The sequence below is a fragment of the Schistocerca cancellata genome, chromosome 4 (genome assembly GCF_023864275.1).
Source record: "Schistocerca cancellata isolate TAMUIC-IGC-003103 chromosome 4, iqSchCanc2.1, whole genome shotgun sequence".
Taxonomy (NCBI): Eukaryota; Metazoa; Arthropoda; class Insecta; order Orthoptera; family Acrididae; genus Schistocerca; species Schistocerca cancellata.
In genome coordinates this window covers 686993249-687006988 of record NC_064629.1, presented here as the reverse complement: position 1 = coordinate 687006988, position 13740 = coordinate 686993249, and the positions used below count along the sequence as shown (strand labels likewise).

The 13740-nt window shown below is 36.8% G+C and overlaps 1 protein-coding gene across 1 annotated transcript in view; it reads right to left on the bottom strand.

Annotated features, from left to right (window-relative positions):
• LOC126184381 (gamma-tubulin complex component 3-like) overlaps positions 1-13015 on the bottom strand; it is a 258538-nt gene extending 245523 nt beyond the window's left edge. The window contains exons 1-4 of the mRNA XM_049926766.1: positions 12886-13015; positions 9863-10044; positions 8172-8309; positions 3475-3586 (exon numbers count right to left, since the gene is read on the bottom strand). Of these exons, the coding sequence (XP_049782723.1) occupies positions 3475-3586; positions 8172-8309; positions 9863-10044; positions 12886-13015 (562 nt within the window). The remainder of the gene's footprint in view (positions 1-3474; positions 3587-8171; positions 8310-9862; positions 10045-12885) is intronic.
• Positions 13016-13740: the final 725 nt, after the last annotated feature.

The following is a 13740-nucleotide window of genomic DNA, read 5'->3' as shown; positions in this document are numbered from 1 at the left end:
GTAGTAATAGACGGCAAATCATCGAGTAAAACTGAAGTGATATCAGGTGTTCCCCAGGGAAGCGTCCTGGGACCTCTGCTGTTCCTGATCTATATAAATGACCTGGGTAACAATCTGAGCAGTTCTCTTACATTGTTCGCAGATGATGCTGTAATTTACCGTCTAGTAAGGTCATCCGAAGACCAGTATCAGTAGCAAAGCGATTTAGAAAAGATTGCTGTATGGTGTGGCAGGTGGCAGTTGATACTGAATAACGAGAAGTGTGAGGTGATCCATGTGAGTTCCAAAAGAAATTCGCTGGAATTCGATTACTCGATAAATAGTACAATTCTCAAGGCTGTCAATTCAACTAAGTACCTGGGTGTTAAAATTACGAATAACTTCAATTGGAAAGACCACATAGATAATATTGTGGGGAAGGTGAGCCAAAGGTTGCGTTTCATTGGCAGGACACTTAGAAGATGCAACAAGTCCACTAAAGAGACAGGGATCCTTACCAGGTGGGGTTGACGGAGGACATCAAAAGGGTGCAAAAAAGGGCAGATCATTTTGTATTATCACGTAATAGGGGAGAGAGTGTGGCAGATATGATACGTGCGTTGGGATGGAAGTCATTAAAGCAAAGACGTTTTTTGGCGCGGCGAGATCTATTTACGAAATTTCAGTCACCAACTCTCTCTTCCGAATGAGAAAATACTTTGTTGAGCCCAACCTACATAGGTAGGAATGATCATTAAAATAAAATAAGAGATATAAGAGTTTGAACAGAAAGGTTTAGGTGTTCGTTTTTCCCGTGCACTGTTTGGGAGTGGAATGGTAGAGAGATAGTATGATTGTGGTTTGATGAACCCTCTGCCAAGCACTTAAATGTGAATTGCAGAGTAATCATGTAGATGTAGATGTACCTTGTCTATAGAATTTTGCAATTAGTTTTTATCTTATGAAGACTTTATAAGACAATAAACAACAGCAATATCTGCAATCACTAGAAGGGGGCTGCTCAGATTGTTTTCTACATCATTTATATAGATTAGGAACAACAGAGGGCCTGTAATAATTCTTTGGTAAATGTCAGGTATCACTTCTGTTTCACTTACTGATTTTCTGTCATTTCCTCTAAACTGCCACCTTCATAACAGTAAATCACAAATCTAGCTGCCCAATTGGTACAATATTCCATATGCATACAATTTGATTAAATGGTGCTTGTGAAGAATGGTGTCACAAGCTTTCTGGAAATCTAGAAACATGGCATCATCTTGAGATCCACTGGCAACAGCACTCATTGCTTTGTGTGCATAAAGAGCCAGCAGTTTTTCACAACAACTTCATTCACACTAATTTTTATTATTGTTTAAAAAAGTTTTATGTTTACTCTATACTCTGAATGTACCTGGATCACCACTCATTTTACATTTTCTAAATAAATTCCCTCTACTGCTTCTTTTTAACTACCCTTTGTAATACACAATACTATTAATCTGTAATTGTCTGTTACACAAATTTAACCTTCTGTTAACATTGCAACCTTCCATTACAGTATCTCCCCTATTCAATAGTGCAGTCATCTACTGAAATGCAATTATGTTTAAAATTATTAACAAATTTTTCTTTACACATCTCATGTTTCAACAACAAATCTGCACTACTTTTTATGTTAATGGTTATCAATTTTTATACTGAATTATTGCTTCAATTTTAATTATTGTAACTGCCATATGAGAGAAAAGGGTAACCCTGTACAGTGCACTACTCGCCACTGAATGTTTCATCTAGCTCCTTGGTGAACTCCCCCTCTGCCTCCTGGTCCTTCCCCACTTTCCACCATCAATCTCTAACCTTCCAGTATCATAGTTTAAGGCTATACTAACAAGTTTCATTTTCAGTGTTCCATATTATGCTGTAAATTGTACCTTTACTTTAATAAACTTTTTACCTCTGTATAGATGCTTTTCTATATAGAAAGAATAACCTTTTTTTTGCTTTGGATGAAACAGTCTGTAAATATTCACACCACATTTGTCGATGGCAATGATTTGCTGAAACTGGTAATGTGTAATCCCAAATACACAAAATATTTAATGAAAACATGCAAACACACAAAAGAGAAGTGAAAAATAAATACGAAGAACTGGGGAAGCTATGACGGAAATGAAAGAGGGATAGGGCAGAGGAAGGTATGAAAGGGAGGTGAATAATAAAAGTGATTAATGTAAATTTGAGGTCTGAAGTCTGACAAGAACTGAAAGCATACTACAGAGCAACTTCCCAACTGTGAAATTCTGAAGTACTGCTCCTGGACGGAAGAACCAAAGTCAACCACATGACTAAGGAAGTGCCAAGGTCATCATCTCCAACAGGGTACTGGCTGTAAATGGTGTAGACTCTCAGAGCAAATACTATCTCTTAATAGAAAATTCAACAGTCGCTGCATGTCAATGGGTGCACATTGAGAGTTCTCAGAGATGGCTCTCCCCTTCCTGAAGACCTAATACAGGCCTGAACTATCATGTTTGATCATTCCAGGTATCCAGTCCTACACTTGCTGCTTCTTTTATCACCCCTTGCTCTGCATAGGGCTATTTCTGCCATTCCTTTATTAACGAGGTTACATAAAATGAATGTGTTCAAACAGTAACAGATAGTTCCTGATTTTACTAACTTTATCATTAGGATATTTTCACCAATTCTGAAAATTCTGAGAGAATTAGACCTGTAAATGCAATCCAGACAATGATGGATAAAAAATAATGAAAACAATAACATACACAATTACTGTTTTCAATGGTTCAGTGCAACCAATGAAAAATAAAACCAGGAGCTAAGATCAAAACAAATCACTGATGTAGTTGACTTACAAATGAAACAGAAAAAATGTCAAACTATAAGGCTTTTCTTCATTAGGCAACAGAAAGAGAATACAATCATTTTAATGTTTTGTAATGAGCAACAAATGAATTGGTAGGAAAACTACAGCAAGACTCTTCAGCCATTTAACAGAGCACCCATCATATGGGGAAGACAGGAAAAAGGAGTGGATGAACACAAAATTTAGGAATGTTTTAATGAACATAATGGGGAAACTTAACAGGAATTTGGACCAGAATACATAAGATATCAAGTCAAAACCTGAAATCGAGGGCCAGGAGGAGGCTGGAGGAAAGTACCATTATAAATAAAATTTTAAGAAATCTTGAGAAAATGAGCAGTGTTATGGAACAGAATTTACAGAATTCAGTAACAGAACTATGAAACAGAATACAAATACAATATATACAAGTCATAATTTATGACTACTAAAAAAAAAGGCATAAATATTATTTTATGAGATTAATGAACCTTTTCAGAAGAAGATGAAGTGGACTTGACATTAAGTAGGAATTGGAATTCTCGTAATGAAATGATTTTACTTTTTAAACTGTGGATCATGAATAAATGTAGTACAAACAATAATTCAAACGTATCAGAGCCTACCTAATAAACTGCTAGAAGCAGAAGTAGAAGTAGATGGTAGAGATGGGGTGCCTTCAAAAGTAGATAAAATGGATGGAGTGGCTCCTCTTCTTGTAATTGGTGTTAGTGAAGCCTGCAAATGAAACAATATCAAATTTTATGCAGTATATATGACAACAACAGTATCTGCTATCCAACAAAAAAAACTAACACCTGGGACATGTCTGAGAACAACAGAAATTTATCTACCTGTTGTAGTCTTAAAAATGGTTTCAACCCAACATATTATATTAGGAACAGGATGTACACCCAATGCTCAGTATTGTATGCTGTGTTACAAGTATAAATAGTTTTGTCAGAGCTAACTTGTTCTGTGTGGTACTTGGTGGGAGTCATGCTCTGGGCATAAATAATATATCAGTTGGCAGTTCACATGCATGGTTTCACTGTTTACCTTCATGTTGGTAATCTATGACTTGTCAACTATGCAACTTGAGCATGTAATACTCGTAAAACACAATAAGACCATATACAAAGTTAATAGCAGAAGAGTAACCTATGAGGATTATTGATGTCCTATGACCTGACAAGTACTCTGTTAAGAATACAAAAACACAATTTATGGTGTGAGGAAAGGTTCTGGCAAGCAATCTTGTTTCACAGCTTTCCTTAAGGGTGTTAGATTCCTCATATTTTTGTTTGATGTCAAATTGATTTTTACCAAATTCAAATGACACTGAAAATTTTATTTAGGTTTTTCTTCTTCCAAGCCAAGATACAAAGTTTCCATTGTATGATAATTGAGTCATGTGAAAGCATTGCATTTTCAAGTTAATATCTGTCAAATGAAGTAACTGCTTTAGTTTCCAGAATGAGATTTTCACTCTGCAGTGGAGTGTGTGCTGATATGAAACTTCCTGGCAGATTAAAACTGTGTGCTGGACCGAGACTTGAACTCGGGACCATTGCCTTTCGCGGGCAAGTGCTCTACCAACTGAGCTACCGAAGCACGACTCACGCCCCGTCCTCACAGCTTTACTTCTGCCAGTACCCCATCTCCTACCTTCAAAACTTAACAGAAGCTCTCCTGGTAGAGCACTTGCCCGTGAAAGGCAAAGGTCCTGAGTTCGAGTCTCGGTCCGGCACACAGTTTTAATCTGCCAGGAAGTTTCAACTGCTTTAGTGTTTTGTCCAAATGTCAGTTCACCATTCTTGACTCTTCCTTTTTACACTGATAATTTGACATGCAGTTCTCTTTCCCCCATAGACTCATGTACCCTACAATTAGTGGCTGCCATACATTTGAAGTTCTTTCTTCCAAAGTTTCACCTGTCTTAGATACAGAAGATCTCATCATCTGCTGACAATATTATGAAAAGGGTAGATTGTTACTCATCATAAAGATGACATGTTTAGTTGCAGACAGGCACAATGAAAAGACTCTTACACACCAAATTTCTTCATAAAGGAAAAGATAAACACACATCTAGGCACTCCATTTCATCGATGTAATGAAATACCCATTTGTTTTTTTCAGAAGCCCAGACAGCTTTTTCTCTTTAACTACAAGGTTTTCCTAAGCTGTATTCATCCTTTTATTCTGTACCATGGTTCAAAAGGTGCAAATTAATGTCTATTCCTCTGCTGATTATTTTTTGGCCTGGAGAACTGAGTTTTGCTTTGTCATCAGTTATGTCATTAACACTGTTCCTAATGATTCTATGCTTTCTGATAGGTGTTACATTTTCCTTGAATATTTTACACTGCCTGTAATAGCTTTAAACTATTTTAAAGAGTAAACAAATTTTATTAAGCAATTGTTTAGTTCCATTTAAAAGTTATATTCAGCAAAAATATAAATCAATACGCAATTTGAGATAAAAATACAGTCTTGGTTGTGAAGGTTTTGATTTTCAAATTTCAGTGATGTGTTTTGCCTGTGGAAGGCACCTTCAGATCACAGAACCTGGTCATGGAACATGCTGTTTGTAGAATGATCACACAATGTGAATACATTGGAAAAATGTGATTGGGACACCCAAAAGTTACAAATCTCCAATGACGGTCAACTGGGTTCCTTACTCATTGCCATGCATAAAGGACACTGCACAAGTTAGGAACTGATGCACAGCAAAGCTTCAGGGAGAGGAAGCACAACGTGTACGAGTGGCCCCACAGACAAACTACTTTCACTCATTTCTTCATTCTTTCCAAAATATCCAAAACAATGAACTGCAAGAGCACACTGTTTTTTTGTTGTATCCCGCACTTAGACACTTATATGTATTTTAGCTGTGGGAAGAGGTATAGTCATCTAAAGAGTGAATGAGCATGGCACCAAATGGGTTCTGCTTTATGATTTGGATACAGGGGATGTAGATACTTTTTGCCTTTCTTCTGTATGAGATATGAACAGTGATTAGTCTAAAGTGTGTGGCAAAATTAACAGAAGTGTTTTACAAAATCTCATAAACATATGACTTTTTTAAAATTTGTCTAAAAAAGAAATCCATAGACATCCTCCTTTGTATCTGTGGTGTATGTATGTTGGTGGGCAGGGGTGGGGTGAGGACAGGGGGGGGGGGGGGGGATGAGGGGATATTTCTACTGTGCAAACATGGGATAAAAAGAGCAGAATTAATCCCAGATGATTATTTCTTCTGCAGGCTGTAGGGAAATACTGAAAGTTATAGGAAAGTCATATGGATTCTGTGGTAAATAAAAGTACATCACAGAATCAAAATAATAATTTCATCTAATGTTGAACACACTCACTACATACAACTATGATTATTTATCACTAGTATTTATGTTTTGATGCACAGTGGCCTTAAAATTCTTGAAAGAAATCATTTACCTGTATCAGGCTTTTTGTTTAATTTGAAACAAACACTTGTTTCAGTGTAAATTAACTATTATTCCCTCTTGGGCATTGTTAATCAACACACCAGTATGAAACAATGGGCAAGTAACAAAATTTGGGAAAGAGAGGGAGGGGGAGAGTGCTGGATAAAATTATATAAACACTGCGAGAAATGCCTACGTGAACAAAAATGCACAGCCAAGACTGTAGGTTGACCACGAAGTCTCTGAGCAGTGTCCTCAATATGTTTCAAATGTCAATCAATGTCAGAACAGTGTCCTGTGTAGTTCCAAGTGTATTAAGTCATAGCTAAGTGGAGCAATGGAAGAAAGTCATTTGGTCAGATGAATCTTGTGTTACACCATTTCCAATTTCTGGGCAAGTTTAAGTCTCAAGAGTGAAACATGGTGGGCATTCAGTGACAGTTTCAGTAGCTGTAATATGGTATGCCAAGGGCCCCATGGTTACTCTGCGAGGTCACATTACTGCCAAGGACTATGTGACCAGTTTGGCTGATCAGGTCCATCCCATAGTACAGTGTTTGTTCCCTAATTGTGTGCTGTGTTCTGAGATGACATGGCCCCTGTTCACACAGCTCTCATTCCCCAGGACTGGTTTTGCGAGGACAAGGATAAATTGTAACATCTCCCCTAGGTAGCACAGTCACCAGATATTAATAAGGCTTTGTGATCTGCTTTGGAGAGGAGGGTGCACGATTGGTATCCATCTCTATCATTGTTACCTAAACTTGCCACTATTTTGTAGGAAGACTTATGTAGGATTCCCTTGAAAACAATACAGTACCTGTATTTATGAAGACAGTGTTCTTTTGAGAACAGAATACTGTTGATGACCGTGCAGCTTTTCCCTGGAATAAATGATGACTAACTGAAACCCTTAGCTGCCGACAGGTGTTATTGATATACCTCGATTTGGACAGCTGAAAATGTGTCTACCGACGAGGACTCGAACCCGGGATCTCCTGCTTACATGGCAGACGCTCTATCCATCTGAGCCACTGAGGACACAGATGAATAGTATGACTGCAGGGTCTTATCCCTTGCATGCTTCCCGTGAGACTCACATTCCCAACTGTCCACAATTCTACACATGTAATGTACCTTATAGACATTTGCCCATTCACTTATTACTCGTGCACACTTTGGCGATTCCCGTAAGAGCCAAAGGGTGCACGAGTAATGAGTGAATGGGCAAATGTCTATAAGGTACATTACATATGTAGAATTGAGGACAGTTGGGAATGTGAGTCTCACAGGAAGCGTGCAAGGGGTAAGTCCCTGCAGTCGCGCTATTCATCTGTGTCCTCAGTGGCTCAGATGGATAGAGCATCTGCCATGTAAGCAGGAGATCCCGGGTTCGAGTCCTGGTCGGGGCACACATTTTCAGCTGTCCACATCGAGGTATATCAACAACACGTGTCGGCAGCTGAGGGTTTCAGTTGGTCATCATTTAGTATCTGTATTTATCCATTTTAGGATGACTGGGAGCTGTTTTGAATACCAACAGCTTTCCTACACCATATTATGGATGGTAATCTGCTGTGTTTTTGATGTTGTCAGATTTTTGTACACCCCATGTATATGTCGAGTTACTTACATCAGACAAAAAAATGTTGTATGCTCCTATGTCAACATTTCATGACCCACAAAGCAATGTAGAATGGATCAACATGCAAAGTGGTCCAAAATAGTGCCCCAGGGGATAAAAATAGTTAACTGCCAATTATATAACGTGTTTTGTTTCAAATAAAAACAAGACACATGGGAAAAAAATTATTTAAAGAAATAATGATTTTGAGCAGTTGCATAATACATATTTTAACAGTGGAAATTACCTGTGATGGAGTGCAACTAGCAATATTTCTTAGTGACAAATTTTCTATACCAAATGATGGATTAGCATCCTCTGCTGAGTTCAGCACAGCACTTCTGAGAATAAACGCCAAGGCATTTCTCACACTGGTTAGAAGAGTCTGTAGTGAAGAAATGACAGTTGTTACTAATGCATGGTGATTACAATCTAAGATACTGCAGTAATTGCATGAACTGAAAAGCTAAGATTCTAAAAGAACTTCTATACAGAGAAAACTGAATTCATAAATTTAACATTAAGTATGTTTTCCCCAAATTGTTGAAACTATTTCCCAATAAGCATTTCTTTTTCTTGATATGAATAAACAGTACATGACATCAATGCATGCACTTAGTTTAGCCATCCACTACTAACTGCAGTAATTTTGTATATGACTAAATGAACTAGAGGGGATATTCCAACAATTGCACTGTTAACAAATAGCTGACACTGAATAAAAAACTAGTCTCATATCTACGTTTTACCACTGACTTACATTTATCCACATGTAAGTAGAGGAAACAGCTTACACCATATTTGTAACGTGATTGTTATTACATGCTGCAATATTTTGCAAATTACGTATGCATGGTACAATGTTTTCCACATTGGTATGCTGTTATTTTAGGTGCTTGAAAATGATGAATCTTGAAATTGGCCAATTGCACAATAGAGACTGTTACAGCCTACTATGGATCATGATTTTCTTTTAAAAAAAAATTTATGGATTTTGAAAAACAATATTTGCATTAAAAAATTTATAGTATGGTTATTACAAAAAAATAAAATGTTATATCACTGATGAAACTACAACTACATTTTTTTACTTCACGCTTCTCGGCACATCAATTATTTCATAGGTATGCAGTTAAGTTCAAGGAGCTTGCAATTTCACCAGCTATGAAAGTAACAAGTTAATTCTTTTCTGCAAAAAATTGGAAGACTTATTTAATTGGTTCTTGTTCAAATCAGAATTAGATTTTATCATGCTGGGAGCAATATGAATCACAGCTTTGGTTGAAAGAAAAAATCACCAAACTTTGTAGGAATAGTTTTTTGGCCAAGTCTTGAAGCAGTTTTGTTTTTAGACTTTTCTTCAAATTGATGGAATTCTGCTGCCTCTCCTGCATGAAAAACACTAGAAACTGTACACCATAACACCATTCACAAAAATGCACTGGGACATTTTTGTTGTTAACAACAAAGGTACACTTTGTTGGACCTAAAAACTGACTGAAGTCATAATGGCAACTGATTACTTTGGCTTAATTTTCTGATTTTTCTTAGCTTTCTTAAATTAAGAGCAAGAAATCTTAAATTTAATATATTAAGATTAGCACAGTGAAGAAAGTTAATGCTCTATATCGTGTTTGTATCAGTTTAGCTGCATGCATTTTATTTTGATTGCACTGCATCAGTTGGAAGTCTGATGAGTAACTAATTCAACAAATTCATTTTCCTGTTTTTATTGCTGAACAGTCTTAACAAGGATAATCAGCATTGTAAGAAATGGGGAAAATAAAAATATGCAATTTTTCTTTAAAGTCAGGAGAATGAAAATAAGCATACTGACAAATTTAAAATTGAAGTGGGAAAATAAGAATCCTAGATCAGTTCCCATGCTGGGCAGGGGAAATGAATAACAAAAGTGCCACATTATTAACTGCTACTTACACATCCTCGAAGACGCCGGTAAATACTGGAAAAATTCTTTGCTTCCGTCTCTCCATGAATAGTCACAATTTTTGATTTTATTTCTTCAGCAATGCTGAACTCATCAGCTTCATCCAACGAGTCATAACTAGAGCCCTGTCTAAGCTCATTTAATTGCTTTTCAAATGATTTTAATACTTCATCTATAAAAGAAAAAAGAAAAGTCAACTGATTCTGCACGATTTGGAAAACAGATTCAGATTATCCTACGCTTTAAGACAAAATAGCAACTTATGGTCAACCATATTTCCTATGGACGCTGCAATACTCTTTTAGTTTGAAGAATAAAATTGTTGAACTCGCACAGTATGTCATAGATAACATCAGGAAGAGGTCACTCATGTTCTGCTAAGATCAATAATGGTACATGGATTACTTCTTCCTTATTTCACTTTTGTTTTTAATAAGTGGGAATAAAGATTATAAAATTTAAGAAGAGAACATTTTAAACTGTTCTGACAGTTAATAAAAGTGGTTCCTACTATTTCAGTTGCTATTTCAATTATCAGTGAGAATCTAATATTATAATCACAATTTACAATGAAGCTTGCACAATTTATTACAGAGGGGACGAATGGAGGCACCTGTGCATCAGGTTGGGATAGTTGCTGGGAATCTTTGAAGCATCTTTGATGCTAATGAAACATCATTAGAGATCAATCATTAATTCAAAATGTTTACAAGTTGTTGTCCTTCCGCACCAGCCTCGGCTAATACTTCATTCAGCTGCATGTTGGATGCTAGCTAACACCTGTCGAGTCAGCATCTGCATGCCTAGGTAGTGTTGGCACCACTATGGGCTGCTGGTGAGTAGGCAACATCGTTGCCCAGCGTGAAGCGGTCTTGTGCTGGTTTTTGAAGTGTCCTTGGCCCCATTCTGAATTCTACAATGACAGTTTATGACCCATCAGCAGTTATCTGGCGTCAGTGATTGTGTGGTTAGTTGATTCTGCTGATAACTGACAGAACCTCCAGGAAGATAAATGGTTTTCAGCTGGGAATGCTGCTGTTAAGGGCTTCCAAGATACTAAAAATTTTTTAAAAATATGAGACCACTATCAGAAAATAGGGTTTATGTTAGGGTAAAAAAAATTATATATATATATATATATATATATATATATATATATATATATATATATATATATAATTTTTTATTTAAAAAATTATATATATAATTTTTTATTAAAAAAAAAAAAAAAAAAAAGGGGGACTGACATCACATACTCTTGGATTAGCCAACTCACTAGCAAATGGTCACTTTCCAATACAACCTACACCTTGGGCTACTCTGGTACTTAGTATGTCATCAGAAGCACATAAAGAAATAAAATGACTAACAAATAGGTCTAGCATACAGTACAATGCAAAACCCCATTCCCCTCGGTGGGTCACTATATAGGTCTTTCGAACAACACAATCTATGCCTCCCCCCCTCCCAAACAAGAAAGAACATATCACATCATAAACAAAACACATCAACAACAGCCACAATAAAGTTACAATAAAAAGCATCTCAGTTGCTATACACGTAACATCACAGCTCACACAATATATTTACTGCCCGCAGTGTTCACTAGACCTCGTCACACTATTAAGTCGGGGTCCATATTTATAAGTAGTTATTTGGAAAACATATTTCATAAATACGAAAATCTTCATTAAACAAACGTCATGGACAGAGAAAACGTACACAGTGAAAAGGTGTCTTTGTAAGAACGTTTAGACTGTTGGGTTCTCACTTTGTTCAGTCACATGCAATTGCACCGATAATTAATGGAGTACGCCTTTAATGGGAGAAGTACAACACATGAAATGCAAACGGTAGTGCGAGAGGTGATACAAATGTATCAGGGCGTTTTAAGAGTAAATCAGACTATTGTAACATACATTCTTTAACTACATTTATAATATAAGTATTTATATGTTCCTGTAGAGATTGATAGGAATATTAGCATTACAAGAAATTATCCAAGGACAAATAAATATGGCAAGACTTGCGTATTGTGACCTACCCTATTGTATTTTTCATAGTTTATGTACAACATAAGTAAATAAAATGCACCAAAGAATTTGCCTGAAATATGTTTCTTACCTAAAACAGCCTTTTTTTTTAAGTAGCTTGCAAAGTGGATAAATATTACGTGACATGAACATAGGCATCTGAGCTCACAATCTGTTATCACAAAGTAGTTTTGCATCCACATTCATTGCGTCTGCCAACCTACAACCAGACTGTCGTCAGCCAATCCAGCCTAGACTATGAGCTATGCTAGAGATTGTGTTACCACAATCAACATATTGGGGGGTTGAGGGGGGGTTGGGGGGTGTTACTACAGCAGCACTCCACCATTCTCCCACAATGATTACATTTTACATTACATCATACAATTCCACAACAGGAATAAGAAATACTGGTTTTTTTAAGTAATTACACACTAACTCAATGGCATTAGCATTTTCAACCAGCTCTTAATTTATTTAGATACAGGAATTTGAATTACATCAACGCCCATCTTTATACTGATTACCATTTACGCATTCACTATCATTTTTCATTTGTAGTGTGTATTACTAACACTTGTATTTTTTCCCCGTAATTCACTACAGCCAACATTAATCACAGAGTTCTCTCCTAAAAGAATCATGACAATCCTGCAAAATAAACATTGCAAAAACAAGCGAAATTAAATTACCATATGCCATTTCAATGTCTCAAAAATCAGGTTCAGAACTTGTCTAAACTCAGTGAGAAAGTGTTTCACGCAAATGACATATCACTGGTCAAGTACCCGTATCAATACATCAAGAACCATTTTCAATTTTTACTGGGAATGTGCGATCAACGTGAAATGTACCGCAAACAGTTTCAAGACAGTTACTAGGGCCAACGTAGTTGACACATTATAACCACGATGTGTTTGGAAATATATACAGTCAACAATGTCGCTTTGTAATGTAAAAAATCTCAAGCATCAACAAACCTTTATATTTTCCACTGAGGTGCGAAATCAGTTCTTGAACTAAGGATTCATATGTTTCAGTGTTTAAATCTGAACACCAGTCTTTAGCTAGCGATGACGTATAATCATAATCATCATCATCATGCGACATACTGTCCACGCAGACCGTCAAACGTGCACTTACGGTGCGCGCTCCTCCGCCGTTGCGTGCTACTGTTGCTAATTCGCTGAGACTGGTCGTAGTCAATCGGATGTTACTACACGGTAGTCAATGATAATCGCTGAATCTAATGAAGACTTACGGCGGAAGATCCAAAGTGATTATATTACTTTTCGATATGGAGACTGCAGGAATAATTTTTAGTGATCCGATTGTTACAAATTTGAAGGCTGGTTACTGATTTTCGTATTTGTATGGTTTATTGTGTGTTTGTGGGAAAATGGCAAGAGTGTTGGCCGTATTGTTTGGTATTCCAATGCAGTTATTTTAATTTGCAGCGTGAAGTTATTACACAGTATCAAATATGAAACGTCTTGCTAGTTTATCTTTGAATGTACTTAACCATAGAGTTTACGAGACGTGTAGCACAGCCTTTGACTCTTTAACACAGCCAGCTTGCTCCATTTGCGCTAACAGTGGCGCTATAACCAGCCAACCCAATTTGACGTGGCTAGTAAATGTACGAGTAGCTGGGTTATAAGGCAAATCTGTGGATTTTATTACATTTTATGTAGTTGTTACAAATTATTTCCTTTGACGCTCGCGTCTAATGAGCGAAACTGCTAACAAAAGGAAATCGTATGCGAGTAGCGCTTACTCCACAATTTTATTCCTTACGGTCGTTGTTCCCCCCTGAAGGCAAAATCTGCTCTCCT